Below are 19,553 nucleotides of genomic sequence, written 5' to 3' on the forward strand. Positions count from 1 at the left end.
AGAAGGAAAAAAAAGAATAAATGAGAAGCCAGGAGAGGGTACAGGGGTGGGAGATGTGAAGACGAGAGAGCACGGGTAAGGACGGTGCTCTGAAGTGTTACCTATCTTCGTTTTCAGCCTGAGAAATGGCATCTAAGTGACAGCAGTCAGTCTGTGGGATGCATCCTACTGCCTGCGAGTCTTTCACCTCCCCAGATCACCCATTTCAATCCAGCCTGTGAGGCCATGAAGGTGTCTGAGGGGAGAGCTGCAGCTCAAGGGGAGTGGGGTCCTAAGCAGGGGGTCTCAGTGGAGCTTCCAGGGTCTTCTCTGCTCCCAAGTCCCCGTGTCCTGCTGTCACACCAGGCTGAGCTGCTGGTGCCACCCCGTGGTAGGAGAGGTGAGTCTGGATAGCACGATCTCCAGGGACAAGCCAAGGCAACACGGTGGCCCCTGGAGAAGGCTGGTGGTGACTCACCCAAGCACTCCACATGCTTGTCCATCACCCAAGACCCTTATTACCGATCGAAACTGATTATTTTGAGCTCCACGTGTATATCCCTGCTAATGGCAGCAGACAAACTTACTCAGTCGCCCTCATCTCACCGAGTTTTAATATTCTTCAACTTCCTGGGAATCAGGAGGCTTCCCCCCCCCACACCCCTTGTTTTGCCTTTCAGCAAAGCTATTTAGGAGAACATAGTCTCATCCAGAGCTCCGGGGGGGAACTCAGCATACCACAGGCCATGCTGGTGCCATCACCGACCTCTGGGAGGCTCCACAGGGAACTTCTAGTCTGCTACCACAGACTTCCTGAAGGCCCTTGGCAGGAATGACATTTATTCCAGGGATATTCCTCAACACAATCACAATTTTTTCTGCCTTGTCCTGTGTTGTGTGGGACATCTCTGCTGCAACCCAACTGAACATCCCGGGAGCAAGAGCACCCCAATGGTGCCAAGAAAATGTCCCAAAAAAGACAAGAGCCAAGAGCACTGAGAGACAGAATCATAAAATTGGAAAAGACGTTTAAAATCATTAAGTCCAATTGAGATGGATCCTTGGCTTTTGACCTCCTGGTATTTCCAAAGAGTTTTACTAATGCTTTACCAACAATGGGGCTCCCTGATGCCTGTGAAGGGCAAAGCAAAGAAGGAGGCTTCAGCCTGTAGCTCCACCAGCACCTTACGAGGAGCCCAGGCATTCCAGGCTGGCTGGAAACCCTTGACCCAGGCAGCATGTGAACAGACTGCTATTCCTGTCACCAGGAATAACTAAGTGTGCCCACAGGCTCTCCAACTCAGCCTCTTCCCAAGAGGCATGAACAAAGAGAGCCGTGCTGCAGGTGAAATAGGTACCCATTACCACCTCCACAAGGGCAGCTGGACACGTAAAGCTCTGGAAGATCAAGTGGCTCCTCTGTGGTTTTCCAGAAAAGAGAGCTGATTTCAAGGTCTACACAGCCTGGAGAGTCAATCTGTGAGCAGTGTTGGGGGCAGTCCAGAGGGCAGGGATTGCTGTGTGCTCTTCACCCATTCACACAGCTAAAATGAGGCACCGCAGCCGCCCCTGTCCCAGCCCCAGAGGGGAACCAGTGGCTAGAGGAGATGGGAATCACTCCTTCCTACACTCACCATAGCAATGCCTGTCTTCTGATGGTGGCCCACACCTCCATCCACTGCCCGGACGATGAGGATGTACTCGGATTTGGCCTCCCGGTCCAGCAGAGACGTTGTTGTGATTTCTCCTGCAGCCACAGCAGATGACAGGGGAAAAAAAGAAACACTCAAAACCAGGGCCAGGATACTCCCCAAATGGACCCTTTCTTCTGATGCAAAAAGATGGACCCTGGCAGCTCCTTAGCTAACAGAAGCCTTCACAGCCAAGCCTTTCCTTAGGTGTCAATCCCACCAGGGGCTGAGTTTCCATGGATGCTTCTACCGAAGCTCTCATGGCAACTGGGCAAGTGGTGGTGTCTGAAATCTGGTGAATCTCTTAAATTGTGGGTCTCCTAAGCAGGCTGATTGGAAGAGAGGAGGGCAGGGCAAGGGAAGGAGTGAAAGAGAGAACTGAAAGGAAAAGGGGGAGAGGGCGTCCAGAGTCTCACCTGAGCGAGCATTGATCCGAAAATGCGAGGAGCCTTCCAGGGAGTAGATGATTGACTCCTGTCCATACTCCCTGGACCGGTCCATGTCCGTGGCATTAAGAAACAGCACTGTGGCTCCTTGGGGAGGCAGAAACGAGGGCTGGGATGGGTCAGAACTGCCCTGATCCCCCACACTGCTCCTGCAGTTCACCCAGCCAAGGGGTCCCCTCTCCTGCATGCACAGTGGGGCCAAACCCCCACAGCTAGGGAACTTTACCAGGTCTCTGGCTATACCTCCCCAAAAAGGCATCACCCACCCTGTTCTGGTTGTAAGGCACCCAGTGCCCTGCTAGGAACCTGGAGAAGGAGCAGGGGGATGGCCTGTACCTGCCATAATGTCCTCCATGATGGTTATCACATAGGAGGGCTTGCTGAACGTGGGGGGGTTGTCATTTTCATCCTGAAGCAAAGAGAAGGTCAAGAGGTTGGTTGGGAAAACGGCAAAGTAGTCAAGAGCTGCAAAAGTCTGGTATGGGGATGCTCCTGGCCAACTGCATCTCAAGGTGTGACCAGCTCACAGTGCCAGCGTAGGGAAGGTGCCTTGGGGGTGAGGCACTGCAGGTCTGAGCAGTGGTTTCACTGTAGAGGCAGCTGAGGCTGAGGTAAGATGATGGTCAGTGACTTTGCTGAGTCCTACAGTGGGGATGATACTGACTCCCTTATCACTCAGCACCCTGGGCACAGGCTCAGGAACCACTGCCACTGGCAGATGAGCATTCTCCAAGCTGCTCCTGTCTCCACCACAAGGCCTGGGAAGCTCAGGCACCAGAGGAAGCACGGCAGCATCGTGCACGGACCTGCTCCTCCCTAGTAATCCAGGTCACCCTGGCCACAAAGCAAACTTGACTGGCCAGGTGAGCTGGTGAGCTTTGGCTGCCTTTCTTTCAGAGGAGGAATGCTGTGAGTGTTTGCAGAGAGGGCAGCCACAGTATTTTTGGGGGGAAGTTGGTTTGCATACCAGCTCCCTCCAATCCTGTCTCTGCCATTGACCACTGGAGAAATGTCCTGGAGAAACCAGGCAGGAGCAATTGCTTGAAACATCCCTCAAAACAGATTTTGGACTGGTTTAAAGCTCCCCTCAGGGGGCCTTAAATGCCGTTTAAACATTGTTAAGAATCTGTCTTAAATGAACCAAACCCAATCGCCCATGGAGGGAAGGACAGAGCTGCCAGGATATTAAAACACCATTATGGACCTCACCAATTCCCTGGGGCTGCTCTGGAGATGTTTTCTACCTGGACACCACTGATGGACCTGCAGGCTCAGCTGCCACCAAACTTGATATCTGAAGCAATTTCACATGCCGACGATGCCCATCGTACCGCAAATAAATTTCCATCCCCTGCTTTAGTTCCTGGAGGCAGGTGGTCTTTAATCAGCCTTTGCGCCACTCAGCTTTCACTGCGCCTCCTCTGAGGGCAATGAGGAAATTGCCAGCTGCCCGGGTGCTGTCCTCACCATCCCTCCTCCTCCTCCTCCTGGCAGAGATGGGTGGGGGGCATCCAGGGCAAACCCAGGACGTCTGGGTAGGTTAAAGGCAAAGGAGAAGGAGAAGCTGAGCGTGCATCCACACGCCACCTGCAGCTGGGCCTGGGTGAGCTGTGCCGTGGTCCAGGCTGGGTGGACACAAGCCAGAGCAGACGCTGTGTCGTGTCATTAACATTCCTGAGATCATCAGGCCAGGCTCAGCAGTGCTACAGCCCGGCAAGCGTTCTCCTGAGTAGGCAGGGCTTGCTTCTGGCTGGCTCTCCATCTGGCCAGAGCTGGCGTGCACCTGCCTCCTACTTGAGAAGGACATTTCCCACTTCAGCAATATGAACTCCAAAGCTCCCCGCAGGCAATGCCAGGTGATGCCAAACAGAACCCAGCACTCTTCTGCTCCCATGGATGAGGTCATCCACCTAATCAGCTAAGATGAGCTTCCCATGTTCTCCTGACCCCCAGCCTTCCTCCCTACACCCTCACTCTCAGACAGCCATCATATCATGGAATCACACAATGGATTGGGTTGGAAGGGATCTTAAAGCTCATCTCATTCCAACCCCCCTGCTGTGGGCAGGGACACCTTCCACTATCCCAGGTTGCTCCAAGCCCCATCGAAGCCAGCCTTGAACACTTCCAGGGATGGGGCAGCCACAGCTTGTCTGGGCAACCCGTGCAACGGCCTCAGCACCCTCAAAGCAGAGAAATTCTTCCTAACACCTAATCTAAACCTGTCCTCTCTTCCAGGTTGAAGCAGATCCCCCTCATCCTATCCCTCCGTGCTGTCTCCAAGGATGCTGAGGATCATGGATGCTCACACTGCGCACACAACCCTTTCCTCCAGACACAGGCAGGCTGTAAGTCACCGGCTCATCGCTCCGAGCGGGGCGGCAGCGGCAGGGAGCGAGGCAGAACCTTATTAGCAGTGATATTTCCCGGGATCCTGGCGCGGCGCGCACTATTAGTTCTGACTCGGCGACTCCCTCTACAAAAGCGTATTGTCCCCTAATGGGAAATCTACAAGGCGAGTTTGACTTCTTTATTAAAAACCAACAACCAAAGGATGAAAAAAAATTACCTCCCTCCACACTCGCTCTCGCTCTGCCTTTTCACGGCTCTTGTTCCTCAAGTGCCGTCAGGAAATGCTTCCCCCTCATTTTCTTCCTATTTTTTGACTTTTTTTTTTTTCCTTTTCTTTTTCCAGTTGAGAGAAATTCCCTTTGGTTGAGAATGGGAAAAGTGACAGCTATTTAAACCCTGCCAGCATACAGACTCAACCCAGGGAGATGACCCACTGAAGTGCGGTCTCTTAAAAGAAGTGTTTATGCTGTCTAAAGCACAATGTGGGAAGAAGGATGTATTTAACCACCACTAACTCCCCCGGCACTGCCTTGTTCCCCCTCTCTGGAGCGCAGTGAGGAAGCCGGAGGAAAGACGTGTTCATGGGACTTCACTCCCACCTTACGGCACCGTGGGCTTTTATCTCCTTCACCTTCCCAGGCTGACGGTGCCGCCAGCCCAGCACAGATCCCATCACCGCGAGAGTGACGGGTTATCAACCAAACTGTCTCCATCACCGATACCTCCCTCCACACATCCTCAAACCACAACGTGCCTCAAAGTGACACTCCGATCTAATCTTCCTGAGGAACGCTGTGATGCTTCGCCTCTCCCAGCAGCAACCCCTCCTCCAGAGGATGGATTTCCGCCCTGTTCTCAGCTCTGCCCCTCACCTTGTGTCTCCCACATTGGCTTCCCAGTGCACTGTGCACAGCCAAGGAGAGGGAGGAGGTGCATGAGATCAGGACAGCCCGTCTGCACTTGTTCATGGTGACACCCCTCGGAGGCACTCTCAGTCAGCCTTTGTCCCTCAGACCTTCCCAGATGTCAGGGACAGCACTTTAACTGATACATACAACACATGAAATGTATATGGCATATATATGAGACACATGTAACCACAATCCACGCACACATATCCATGGGGTGGGATAGTCTTGTTGGGTTATTGATGAATTAACAGCACTGCTATGGAGCAATTGCAGGGAAACCATGAGAGGAATGTCAGATGCTGTACTTACAAACACCTCGATGGTGACGGGGACGGTGCTGTTGAGGGGTGGTTTTCCAGCATCCTTGGCCATCACAGTCAGGTAGATGACCCCATTGGCCACCTGCTCATAGTCGAGGGGGTGGTTCACGCTGATCACTGGAAGGATGCAAAGTGGGGCAGTCAGGAGGGTCTTCGTGCACTGAGCAGGACGGCGGGCACGCTCAGGGGGTGGTCCATCAACATCACCTCCCCAGGGCCAGCAGTGGCTGTTTGAGGGGGCAGTGCCCCAAAATCACGAGCACTGGGCATCACTGAGTTCCTTGGACTGGCATGACCTGGAGCGAGCTGTGCACCCATGGGAACACGGCTCCACAGTGGCTCAGCTCAAGTCCTGCTCCAAAAGACTGCGCTGCAGACAAGGTCAGGACAAGCAGAGGAACTGCTGGAATAGCTTCCTAAAGGTTTCTGGCATGACAGCTTGTGGGGCTGTGAGCCCGAGGTGCTGCTGCTCGTCAGTGGCACTGTGGTGCCAGACCAGTGCTTACCTCCATACCCTTCTGACACCGTGATGTCAAAGTAGTCGCGGAAGGCAGACGCCTGCACGATGCTGTACGTGATCTGGTTGTTGGGAGGGGAGTCCTCGTCGGATGCCTGGGGCGTGAGCAGAGGGAAGACATGAGCATGGAAGTTATACCAGGGACATGTGACAGGAGAGAGTCCAGGGGATGGGAGGTGCAGGCCGGGCCCAAGGAGAGTGGAAGTGATGGAGGAAGATGTGCTCATCAGGGGCCCCAAGGGGGTCTGAAAACCAGCCTCCTCTCTCCTGCTTCTCTCACCCCAGAGAGAAACCAGTTGCTGGGACTTGCTTTGGAAAATGTTTGTTAAGCCCGTCACAGGCACTGACCATATTAAACTGACAGAGGGAGATTTAAATTAGATATTGGGCAGAAATTCTTCCCTGTGAGGGTGGAGAGGCCCTGGCACAGGTTGCCCAGAGAAGCTGTGGCTGCCCCATTCCTGGAAGTGTTCAAGGTCAGGTTGGACAGGGCTTTGAGAAACCTGGGACAATGGGAGGTGTCCCTGCCCATGGCAGGGGGTGGAACCATATGGGCTTTAAGGTCCCTTCCAACCCAAACCATTCTATGACTCTAACCCGCTCCTGTCTCCCCACTGCACGTCCCAAGCGGAGGAGCCACTCGAGTCCCTCACCCGCAGCCGGACCACCTGGGCGACGGAGGGCTCGTTCTCCCGCAGGGCCCCCAGGTATGCCTCCTTCTGGAAGGTGGGGATGTTGTCGTTGACATCGAGGACGTTGATCCTGACGCGTCCCGTGGTCTCCTCCCCGCCGCCGTCCCGCGCGATGACGGTCAGGGTGTAGCGCTGCGTGGTCTCAAAGTCCAGCCGAGCCGTCAGCAGGATTACACCCGTGTCCTTGTCCAGGGAGAAACTGAGGGGACAGGAGAGGAGGGGAGAAAAGCCCTGGTGACCACACACTGGAGATGGAGAGGTGGGGTGGCAGCAGCCTGACAGCTTGCATGGCAATGGGTGAAGTTCATGACTTTTTTCCAAGGGATATGAGGTCCCAGGGCATCTTCAGGAGCTCAGTGCAGCTGGTGGGGGCGAAACCCTCAGTGCTGCTCTACAGGTAGAGCAGAGGGGTGCAGAGGCCTCCAAATCCTTTCTGCTGGGCAGCCCACATGCTGCCCCCAACTGCCCACCACCAATGGGTCACAAGTGGTGCCCCAGGGCCAGAAACTCACTGCAAACTTATTTACTGGTCTCAAGCAACGTTGATGCTGGTAGGTCCCCATTTAGCAAAATATGCAGAGCACAAGGTATGTGCTGAAGTTAACTCAGCCCTCTGGGAGACAGCAGAGAGAGGGTTTCATAGGGCATCTTGCAGGTAGGACATAACCAAGGCCCTTAATTGCCCTGTGACTTCCTAGTGAGGTTAGAAGAGGATGTGGGAGGATCCAAGTCATGCCAGTCAGTCACACTTACCGGTCAGGGTCATCGCTGAAAAAATAACTGACTTTCCCATATGTGCCCACGTCATTGTCAGTTGCCTGGAAAAGATAAAAGTTAAGTAATAAATGAAGGTATTCATGGAAATGTTGCATTACACACACCTTGTGTGTTGCCATTTATTTCCCAAAAGCTGCAGGACTGGAGCTGCTTGCACTCCCCTGGGTTATCCTGCTCATCCCTGACTCCCAGCCTGCTCCAGCTAACAGCCCTCCATCCGCATCTCTCAGCATTGGTCCAGAAACCTTTGGCAGTGGGAAATGTTACACTTACTTACACACTAAGCTAAGCTGGAAAGCACACATGAAATACAGGTTTCCACGGGTAACTCCTGAGGGCCACCCATCCTGTCCCTGTGAAGGCAAAGAGCTGGGATCCCACATCTTGTGCATTCCAGGCTGGCAGCATGCCTGAGGCTGCAGGGAGAGGAATAAACACCCATTCTGCTTCAAAATTCCCCCCCCCCAGGCTAAAATACAGACCTGGAAAGGCAAGGAAAGGGATTTCAACCTTGATTTCCATGAGGATAACCCTTTAGGGGGTGTAAATCTGCTGCATCCCCGTGGATGGCTCAGGATGGCTTGGGATGTTGCAGGATGCATGCACTTCCCCGGCAGCTGCCGGAGCAGGAGCAGGCTGCTCACAGCTAAGAGACCAACTCCTTGTGGGGAAGGTGTGCACAACTCCCTGTGTCAGCTCTGGATAAGCAAGGCAAGATTTATGTGTGTTTTAAAGTCTTTGCTCTAATGAATGTATAAAATATGCATGAGCAGCAGCAGGAAAATGGAGCAGAAAATTTTATTTTTAGGTGAGAGAAGTGGAATGCAGGCCCCAAAATATCCTTTTTCTACCCCAGTATATTTTCTAAATTGAGTCCTGTCTGGATTACTCAGAGACCAACAGGTCTGTGAAAAAGCAGGGTCAAAGACGCATTTTATGTCCAGATACCAGCAAAAGGCTGTATTTTAGGAGTGGCATGGAACACAGCCTGTTCCTGAAACCTTCCTGATTTATCGATGGCCTTGATTACCCTTGACAGCAGAGTAGGAGCTTGAGCACGGCTTTACCCCCATGTGCTGCTTACCTGCCACACCACGGGATGACAGAGAAGAAAAGGCATGAAAACCAGACAGGATTATTTAAGTTTTTCTCCTCAAAGGTCTTCCCAGCCCGAGCAGTGAAATCTTGTTGCTTTACACCAGCTGAAGGGTGCGCTGGCGGATCCAGCCTTCCAGGCCTACTGATTTCGCTGATTTTCCTCTCCACTGCCAAGATGTGATTTCTTTTCCATGTGCATTGAATTGTGTTCAGTAAAATGGGAAAAGCCTGCCCAAATCTGCCTGGAGAGATGCCCAGAGTGAGCAGCACCCTCTCCTGGAGGACGAGTCCCTGTGGGGTGCATCTCCCCCCTCACAAGACACATATGAAGGTGCTCCAACTCAGGCAGACCCTGGCAACATTTCCATATGGAAACACCTGGAGAGAAGAGGGGTCAACCCACCATCTGCCTGCCCTAGCATCCCTCAGCCAACTCGTACTGGTGTTAATCCCCCATCCTAACATCTGCCACCAGCCCCTTTTTTGGGTCTTCTTTCCCCAGAATCCTTGAGTGCCTTGAGCACCCTCCGCATTGCCTGGTATGAGCCAGCCCTCAACCTCTCAGCCAAGATTTTTCCTATCCATTACTTCCATGCCCACAACCTCTGTGCATCCCTCAGTCCCATTAATTCCTAAGTGGCTGATGCGAGAGCGAAGCCCAGAAAAGCATTTTCCATGCACCTGGATGGGCTGTTGATGAGATAATGATTTACAGGGGGCCTGACAGTACCACAAAGCACGGGCAAAACAAATTCCCTTCATTTGGCCCCCTACAATTGCACTTGTAAGTGCTTATTGCAGTGACAGACAACACTGGGAAAGTGTAATTTTCTTTCTGATGGGGAAAAAAAAAAAAAGATAGGGAAGGAGGAAGGTTAAAAGAAGGTTAGCATGGAGGCACTCCGAATGAGAGCCCTGGGGGGGGGGAGCCAGGAGGGTGGCTGGACCACAAGCTGTGGTGATGCCAAAGGTGCCAGCGAGGAAAAGCAACCTTCTCCCAAGGAGCCAGGAGGGTGGGCAGCCTGACCCTGCCTCACCGTCCACCTCACCAGCTGGGCTAATTAATGACCCTGATTTACACCGAGGGAGGTGGAAGGTGCTGCTGGCTGGCTGGCTTTCCTGGCAGCTGAACATCAAGGAGATAATGCTGGGCAGCGGAGCAGGTTAGTTGAGCGTGACAGGGAACATGCAAAAAGCCAAACGATGCACGCTCAGCATATTTAATTCGGGATCTATGCTTGTTTCTGCATAACCAGGTTTTTTTCCCTCCGAGGGTAAAAAGAGATGCTCAGATGCTCGAAACCCTGGGGAGGCGACACGCACTCCCTTTGCAAAGTGATGACAAGGGCTCCCGGGGAGCACACGCCTGCAGAACACCCCAAATCCCACCGAGCTGATGGCAGTCCCTGGGCACCAGCTGTTTTCCCGTGGCTTTTCCCCATCACTGACTGGTTTTCCCCCCCAGCATGCACACATCCATCCCCACAGCTGGGGGAGGAAAGGCATCTGGCTGGAAGTTTCCCGGGGTTCCACCTGGAGAGGCAATCAAATGGCTTTTACCGCTGCTCCTCTTCTGCCCGGAATATTAAAGCAGGATTTGCCCACTGGAGCCTGCAAAAGGGCAGGATGAAAACGCAGGTCCACATCTCTACTTTTATGAGCTGTCATCGGCGCAGACCATTTCTAAAAAATCCCACATTTGTGCAGCTAAACTCTGGGAGAGCGGCAAGAAGAGGAAGCCTGGATAACCCAAAGGATTAATTTACTGAGCTGCAGTGTGGGCACTCGGCACACGAATCACACAAAAATATCCACAGCCCAGTTCTCTGTCCATCTCCATCCCTCAAGCTCAAATATTTTGGATGTCTCCCTTTTATCCCACCACGGGCCATCACATCCACCCTTCCCCTCCGGCTGGAGGGCCGGCAGAGCCGGAGACAAAAGCGAGGAGCTGGCGAGCGGTTCTGCTCTCGTGGGCAAATCTGCAGGAAAGGGCATGTCGTCCAATTTGTTCGGGAAACAATAGCAATGTTTGACATGTCATCAGGATTGATGGAGCAGAAATTTACATGGGAGAATTCAGTTTTAAACAGCTCCACGGAGCTTCACCCGGTAATGGTTTCGACATTCATCATCCGCCAGCCCCACTCAACGACTCCTTAAACTGCTGGAGATTAACTCTACTCACAGCAGCTTCAGGGAGCACGGCAGGAGGAGTGGGGAAGGGCTTAAAGAATCAAGAAGAGCCTTTCAAGGTGGCTCAGATCCCCCACGGAGCCCCTGGGATGGCAGTCCTCCCCCCAAAACTGTCAGACAGGGATGAGCAGCTGGAAGTTGGTTGCAGGGGTGAGCAATTGGAATGATGATGTCCTGCCTGGCTGAAGACGGCTCTGCTGGCACCAAAGAAGCCAAACCCTTCTCCACCTTTCCCTCGGTGCGGATCTGCCAGAGCAGGTCCCAGCTCTGTTTGTTCTTCGCTTTCTTTGTTTTCCCTCCCCTCCCTCACATGCACAAAGCAGGAAATAAAAATTGATGGGGAGCAAATTGCTTTGGCCAGGAGCTCTCTGCTTAAAAGAGTCGTCGCAGGAAAGCAATTACAGGACGTCAAAAAGCTGTCAGGGTACCAGAGTGACCGGGCGTGAGGCTGGTCCCTGCCTGCTCCCCTGGCTTTGAGACCCAGGCACCTCTGCTCCAGCAAAATGCCTGGGGCTTAGGAAAGCAAATAGAAAGAGGATTCCCACCTGCTTCCTACTTTTTGTTGGTTTTCTAGGGGCTCCTTGGGGCTAAGTGGGCAGCCATGTGCTCCTCAGAGGGCGGTACCAGAATCCCAGGGTGCGGAGCCATAGCCTGGCATCGTACTGGCTTTTGGAGGCACCAAAACCTGTGTGTGCTAACCAGGCAATCATCCAAACATCTCTTCCCGAATGCAACCTTCGGGTCCCAGGGGAATAACAGCTAATTGCTGGTATCCACTAGGACTGGAATTCGATTTGTGATCTGGGGGAGAGAAACGCAAAGGGCCAAGACCTTCTGTGAGACGCAATCGCTGGGCTGCAAAACTGGGACAGGAAACCAAAGGAAAACCTACTTAGAGTTATTATGGAATGACTTTAGTCGGAAAACAGCTCTTTTGTCAGTGTTGCCTGCCCTGGCCGTGCTCTTTCCCAGGCTTTTAAAGAGAGGCTGCCCTGTGGGAGGTGGCAATCAGGCAGGAGCAGAGGTGGTGGATGGCTGGCATCGCCGTGCCGGAGCCCAGCAGTGTGATTAGCTGGGAAAGAGGGAGGTGGGAGTGGGGAATCAAGGCAGTGCCGAGGTACTGCCGCTGCCACCACTTCCCCAGCAGCTCCAAACCACGCACCGGGCCAGGGAGCTCAATCGGTGCTAATGACCCCAGAGGGCTGCAGTGAACCTGGCTGGGGGGGAAAAAATAGTCAATCAACCCCCCTGGGAATGGCAGAGCTTTTCCCCACCTCTTCTGCCAGCCACCAGGGAAAACAAGAGCCTCCTTGATTGTGTTTTATAACAGCATTCCCTGCAACATCAGCTCCACGCAGGCGAGGTTAACACTTGCCTGGGCAGCCATGATTTAGCGGGGAGTGATTTAGTGCAGCCAGGCTGTTGGGATGGCTGGAGACCAGGGTTTAAAACACGAGGGGACGGGATATGGCTCAAAAGTGAGAGAAACAGGCTTCTCCAGCGTGGGTTTTCCCTGGTGACACCAAGACCATTTAGATGCCCGCCTCAGTGGGTTTTACTGGAGCTTGGCGCTGGAGCTGGGCTCAAGTCCCCCACTAATGAACCGTATTGATTTCATATTCTCCTGTTGTCCACCTAAATGGCAAGCGGCACATCTGAGCGATTAAATAACCACACAATTGCCTGGCTTGACATCTCAATCACTTTGCTGTTGGGTCTCTAATGAATTTTACAGCCCAGCAAAATGGAAGAAATTAAGGTCAAAGTCCAGCGGAGGAAATATAAATCCTCAGTGATCTCTAAAGTATTTGCAAGAGCTCCAGGAAGCCAGTCACGCCACCTATGATCTGCAACTCCATCTCATCCAGGTGAGGGGCATCACCTGGGGCCCAGCAGGGAGAGGGAGGATTAAAAAAAGGAGGAGGAAAGAGCCAAACAGGTCCTTGCCTGGAGATGGACATGAACATCTTGAATCCCAGTGTGGAGAAAGGGAAGAGCAAAGCTCAACTGTTGTCCAGCTGGAATGAAGGAAATTCTCCTTGGAGCTGGATGCAGCTCCTGGTTGCTCTGAGAGTGAAGCAAATCCAGCTGGAGAGTGGGATTTTATTTCTCAGCAAAGAAGAGCAAGACCAAAACACATCCCTGCCATGCAGAGGCTTTCCTGGAGAGAGCAATGCAGATGCACCTTGGAAAACTGTGATCCAGAAGCCATAGGCTGACGTGTAACAAAAAGACAACATCCTCACTTCCCTGGAGCTGGAAACTACACCTGAGTCTCAGTCAGTCAGTCAACAGCCACTTCCCAAGGCTATCTTAGGGCATGGAGAGCCTCAGCTTTACTCCTGTGACCAGAGATAACAGAGGTTTGCTTCTAGGACACAGCAGCCAGCCACAGGAAGATCCAGCAGAACCTACGGCCTGGGACACAAGCGGCCTCTGGATGATGTGAGGGATCTCAGGAGGTGGATTTACACATCTCAGGGTTCCTGAACATTTTCAGGTAAATTTCCCTCCCCTTAAGACCCAAACAGCAGCCTGCCAGCGTCACCAGGGGCTGCACAAGGTCATCTGTCGGGGGGTGACACTGTCTCTGTCACAGCATCACTCAGCCAATGGCACCTGCTGGGTGCTGATTCCCACGGGAGTCCCTTGCTTGAGGAAACAGAGCCTTGGATGTTTTGGGAGGGTATGGAGGAAGCCAGCTTGGAAAACAGATTAAAATCCCAGGAGCATTGGCTCTGTTGGAACTTTATGGGTGGGAGAGAATATATCAAGGTGAAGATGGCAACTGCCCTACACGGACTGCTGAGAAGGGGGTGTGAGTTCGGGTGTTCACATGGCAGAAAGCATCACCTTGGGAAAAATTCTCCCTTTAACTCCCAGCCACCTCCCAAATCACCAGGCAAAGCCAGCAGCAAAGGAAAAACATCCAACTCCACCTCCTACTGGGAACACTGGGAAGCATGGGGGGAATCCTGCTGCTCGGCTTGTGCTTTGTAGGATGCAATTTGGACAGGAGCAGGTGTGCATTTGCTCCCTGATTTTCTTTCCCATCTCAGGGGCTGAATTGTTTTTTTTTTGGGGGGGGGTGGTGGTGGGGAGGGGGCAGAGGGCACAGGCTGTGATTTTGTGCTGTTTTCCCACCTCTGTGCCTTGACTGTGCATTTCTCCTGACAGCTCCATCAGGACAGGGAGCGGCTGCACAAGCTGCAGTAAGTGTCTCTCTCTCTCCTCAACGCCTGGGCTGTCATGATTCCTATTCCACCCCATTTCGGTCTTATGGATTGATATTTAGATTAAAGAGATAAACACAGCCAAAGAGCGCTGGGCCCTGACAGAAAGACGAAGACTTCAGATCCGTCAATCACACTGCTACCTGGTAACTCCCTCCTCCCCTTCCCTTTAGTTACAGAGCAGGATTGATAAGAATATTTAACAGGAACAAGGAGTGCAAGCATCTTTTTATACTTGTAAAAACCCCAGAAGCACCCAGGAAGAAGACAAGCCATTCATGTTTAACTTTCCAGGCAATTTGGGATCGTCTGCTTTGATTATTTAACTCTTCACTGTTTCGTGTGTTTGCAGTTTCCCTCTCCTCTGGCAGATAAAGGATTCAATTTTCTTTTAAGCAGCAGGGAAATTGGAAGAGATTTTGTTCTGTTTAAGCACAGCTGGAGACAGAGTACTGGGGGGGGGATTGAGAACAACAAGATCAATTAAGATGCTGACTGGAAGGGAGAGCTGTGTGGACCAGGGTAAGGGAGAAGGGCTGGAAGGAGGGACAAAGTCCAGGCTTGTGGGACATCAGAAATGTCCAACTGTGAGTTCTCCAGCCTCCACTGAGCTGCTGCTGAGCCATGCCTTCATATTTCCACCAGTGTCCTCTGAATGCCCTCCTGACTTCCTAAATATCCTCTCCCCGTGCTTCAGCCTCTGTAACACACAGCCTGCCCTGGACATTTGGCTGGCAGTCTGCAATTACCACCTGTCTGTCATTCCCCCTCTCCAGCAAGGGCTTTCTGAGACGTTCTCCATTCACTTAAAGCAGAAGGAAAGGATGGGGACATACCCAAGGGTCCTCCCAATGTTTGACCATCCCGTGCCCCCCTAACCCATATGAGAAGGCAGAAGAGGTGCAAGTTACTCCTGACACAGGTGGGGGAGGTGACTTCCCACAGAGCAAACTCAATCCTCTGCGCAAAATTTAAACAGTCAGTCCACTGTAAAAGGTTGAGAAGGCCTGTGCCATCCTGATGGTAGCATCAGGGAAAGCTGTCCTGCAGACCACCTGAGACGATGGGCTGCACCACTCTCCAGGCTAACGCTGGGAGAACACCTCAGGTGCCACGGACGGGGCAGGGTGTGCTCTGTCTCCCACCTGATTCCCCACAGAAGCTGTAACTATGCTCATCCCTGGAAGCCTTTTCATCCATCCATTGATTTACAAGGTATTTCCCCACCTCACTCCCTGCTCTCGCTGGCTATGCTCTGTACTCCATGCAACATTCCCAAAACTGGGAGCAGTGTAGGTCTTGAGGCTGGTCCACACAGCCACCATCCCCATGTGAGAGAGAAACAGAGCTCAGGGTGAGCCCCTTGGCACAGCCTCTCACCCACCAGCACCTCCGAGCTACAGCCTCTATTACCGCCTTACATTTTGAACTGTTTCTGCCCCTGCATTCCTTTTTTTCTCCAAGAAGAAGGGGAAAGAAAAGCTTTAGAGATCACCAAGAAACAACAGACAGTGGCAGCCACACAGATGTGAGGGGATGGTGAGTGCCCTTGGCCAAAGAGATGGAGGGACGCGGGGTGGGGTGAGTCCTGAGGGCAACCAGAGGAACCCCACAGGTTTGCAAAGCCCCATCCCACCCACGTCAGGACTTGAGGTCGGACAAACTCAGAGGATGCAACTCTCCAGGGCACCCCAAAGCAGCCCTGGGACTGCTGCAAAGTGCTACAGTGGGATGTGGGAGCCCGTGGAACCGCGGCATCACCGCACCCCGGCCAAACTCAAAGGCTGACAGCTGATTGAGAAAGCTATTTGCATTTTAAATAGCTGCTTATTGATGTCTGCAACTCTCCTTCCCAGGGTGGGAAAAGTACATTATTACTTTCTTGTTGACTGGCGTTTACAGCTGGCTGGAAAGAAGGGGAAAGAAAATCAGGCCGGGATCGATTTTCCCGTCCCCGACGTGAGGCCAAAGAGAGATCGAAGAAGCAGGAGAAAACTGACAGCTGAGTGGTAAAGGGGAGGAACTTTGCCAACCAAATTAAAGGCTGACTTAATGAGGAGAGTAATGGAAGGTTAATTAGCGCATTTACTTCATTACATTCTTCCTAACAAGGCTTCTCCCAAGGAAATGCAGTGGCAGGGAGGGGGAAGATGAGAATTCAGGTGAATGGATGTCTCAGCGACAATGTTCAGGGAGGGGACAATCCAGGGAAAGTAGGGGAGAAGAACTACCCAGGAATGTGAACCAGTGCACATATATATTTATATAAAATAATATATGCACACATACATAAGAATACACAGGCTAATGCATTTGCCAGAAAGACAGAGACACCACCTCTTCCCCCTCTCCCTCGAATAATCTGAAAATTATAATCCGAATTTCATAAAAAAAAGGGAAAGCAGTGGGTTTTTTTAAGCACAAGGCTGCCTTAGAGATTCAGGTTATCAAGCCCTGAGGGAATACGGTGCTTATTTTACCCGCCTTGTTGCATATCACAAGATACAGAAAATCATTCCGACACCAAAATCGATGCCTGATGGCTGAATTGGGCACTGTAGTTTATAGTCTGAGGTCTGCTGGAGATGCTCACACTATTCCTGAGAGTCTCCAAAAGATAACTCTGGAAAGCCCGTTGGCAGCTTGCCCGACAATGTCGCGTGTGTGGGGAAATATTTCGAAGCTCTAGAAAGTCTCCACATCCCTTTCAGACTCCTCAAGGGTGGTTGTCATGAACCCCAGACCAGAGCTACTTCAGGGTAAGGAGGACCAAGGCAAGGCAAGGAGCATAACCTCCCAGGGATGTGTGGGGAGTTGGTTCCAGAGAGAAGGCAGTCATTAACTCAGCAAGAGTTAATTGGACAAAGAGCTACACAACCATCTCAGGGAGGTGTTGATGTGATTTTCAAAGAGTGGCTCATCTGATCCACGCCTGACCTGGCCAGAGTAAAGGAAAAGCTGGCTGGGAAGCACTGGGAACTGCAGGCATTAATGCCTGCTGGGAGATTAACCCCTTGTGGGGGGGTTGAAGGTGGGCAGTGGGTAATTCATTCCCTGCAAGCCTCCATCTTCATCCTAGCCATCTTCCAGGGAGGGTGAGCAGGGAGGGGGCACACAGCAGCCCCCCAGCTCCCTGCTGCTTGTCAGCCAGTTGATGGAGCCCACAGCCACCAATCCCAGCCTGAGCAGCCAAGCCAAACCGGGGCAAATAAAGCGGAGAGGAGGGATCACGGAGCTAGGATTACTTTCCACACTTCCCTGGAGAACCATTTTTCTCCAGACCCTTCAAGGCAAATCAAATGCATTGTTGTGTCAAAAACAAGTTACTCTTGGTTTGTTTGGGCTTTAATGATTTTGGTTATCGGAGCTTTTCAGGAGGACTTTGCTGTGCAGATCTGTAGCGTACGAGGAGCTTAAGGAGACCTCCTGCCCCTTAATTCCTACCTCCAGGTCTACAAATACATCAGCAATGGGCAGCGGGGCACGTGCCTACGCCCCCATGCAGGTCCCTGGCTTTTGGAAGCTTGTGGCAGCTGCTGGTAAAGCAGCAGTATCCCAAGGCAGGTCTGGAGGGGCACTGTGCTCTCTGCTCCCCTGTCACGGCACTCACACCCCCAGCCCTGCGGTGCAGCAGGACCTGGAGATGCCACGGGCCCGGTGACAGGCGTGAACACACAGTCACACCTTCCCTCAACTCCCCAGCTGAGCATCCTCCACCGCACGCGAGGGGCACGGCTGGTGTCAGACCCCGGCACGGCCCCCAACAGACAGGGGGGATCCTGGGCTGGACCCCCCTCCTCGTCTCCCTGCTGGGGAAGCTCCCTGGAAGCTGGGCTGGATACTGGTGAACCCAGAAGCAAAGCCATGTTTACACAGCTTCTCCTGCCCGAAAAATCTTCATGGCTGAAAACTCCACCTAGTGCCTCTTCCCCTGCCGAGGCCACAGAAGCTCTTCAGGGGAGCCCCACCTGAGCTCACAGGGGACCCTGGGCTTCCAAACCCTCCACCCCTGGGAAAGGAAGGAGCAGAGACCTGAGCAACTTGGTCTGATGACTGACCAGCATCAGTCCTCTTCACAGCCACTGGGCATGGAGCCCTGAGACTTCTCTTTCTCCCGTCTCAGCTGATGTGCATGGGGGGTCGTGAAACTTTCATACTACTCTCTCTGCTGCCAGCAGTGAGGCAGCTTGGAGCAGGACAGAGAGAAACAGCAGCATGGGGACACATACTTGGGGGCTTCTCTTGCCTCTGGAATCAAGGACTAAAGGATTAGCAGAAGATGTCCCTGCCCATGGCAATGAGGTTGGAACTAAATGATCTTTAAGGTCCCTGCCAAAACAAACCATTTCCACAGCCATTCATCCCCCTCAAGCAGGGTCCTTGCCCGGGGCTTCCTATCACACAGTCCGAGTACTCTGCCCCATGCCAGAGATGGCACCCTTGCTCATCACACCTCTCCAGGGTCCATCTTTCCAGCCTGCTCCCACTATTAGGAAAGCCAGCACCCATCAGAAGCCACCAGCCTCCCAGGCAGGCAGCACCTGGTGGAGGTGTCAGAGCCCCAGTTAATTCAGGGTGCAGTGTATGTTCTCGCTGCCTCGTTCCTGGAAGGCATGAAGTTATACCGGCTGCCTGCTTGCTCAAGAAGTGTGAAATTCTTTTTCTGACCTTTTCTGTTACGTTATTAAAAGGCTTCATGGCCAGTTGTTTCAGTAAAAAAATAGTATTTCAATATCTGTTGGTAGCTGGGGCAGAACTGGCCCATATCTTCAGGCTGAGCTCTGCTCACCTCCCTGTTTCACCCCCAGCCTCACAGAAGGTGTTTGCTGCTGTATGGGATCTACAAGCCTCGCCAGCCTGGTTTTTCCTGGCACAGCAGGGTCTGGGGTAGGGAAAAAGAGAAGTTTGCCTGGAGAGAGGCCACTAATAAGTGCAGAGCCCTGGACAGGTTGCTTGCCCCTCTGCTCAGCCATTGGGCTGCAATGGACATGTGACTCCAAATTGCCATGATTTATATTACCTGGAAGCTTTGGCTGGAGTAAGGAGCCCTTCACACTGGTCTGTGCAAAAGCAAACACACAAGGAACCTCTGGCCTAAGGGGCTTATCACACAGCTAAAGAATCATGGAATAATTAAGGTTGGAAGAGACCTTTAAGATCATCAAATCCAACCATTAACCCAGCACTGCCAAGCCCACCACTTGCCATGTCCCTGAGCGCAACATCTACATGTTTTTTGAACACTTCCAGGGATGTTTCATGCTCTATAATACTTCCCTGGGCAGCCCGTGCCAACGCCTGACCACCCTTTTCAGTGAAGAAATTTTTCCTATTATCCAGT

The 19,553-nt window shown here is 52.5% G+C and overlaps 1 protein-coding gene across 1 annotated transcript in view; it reads right to left on the reverse strand.

Moving 5' to 3' along the window:
* The window catches only part of CDH23 (cadherin related 23), a 183,804-nt gene that overhangs the window by 54,512 nt on the left and 109,739 nt on the right, over nucleotides 1-19,553 (reverse strand). The window contains exons 13-19 of the mRNA XM_029962592.1: nucleotides 7,662-7,726; nucleotides 6,870-7,107; nucleotides 6,206-6,311; nucleotides 5,689-5,816; nucleotides 2,453-2,525; nucleotides 2,087-2,203; nucleotides 1,614-1,726 (exon numbers count right to left, since the gene is read on the reverse strand). Coding sequence (XP_029818452.1) covers nucleotides 1,614-1,726; nucleotides 2,087-2,203; nucleotides 2,453-2,525; nucleotides 5,689-5,816; nucleotides 6,206-6,311; nucleotides 6,870-7,107; nucleotides 7,662-7,726 — 840 coding nt within the window. The remainder of the gene's footprint in view (nucleotides 1-1,613; nucleotides 1,727-2,086; nucleotides 2,204-2,452; nucleotides 2,526-5,688; nucleotides 5,817-6,205; nucleotides 6,312-6,869; nucleotides 7,108-7,661; nucleotides 7,727-19,553) is intronic.

This window comes from Manacus vitellinus, unplaced genomic scaffold (genome assembly GCF_001715985.3).
Source record: "Manacus vitellinus isolate BGI_N305 unplaced genomic scaffold, ASM171598v3 scaffold_48_pilon, whole genome shotgun sequence".
Taxonomy (NCBI): Eukaryota; Metazoa; Chordata; class Aves; order Passeriformes; family Pipridae; genus Manacus; species Manacus vitellinus.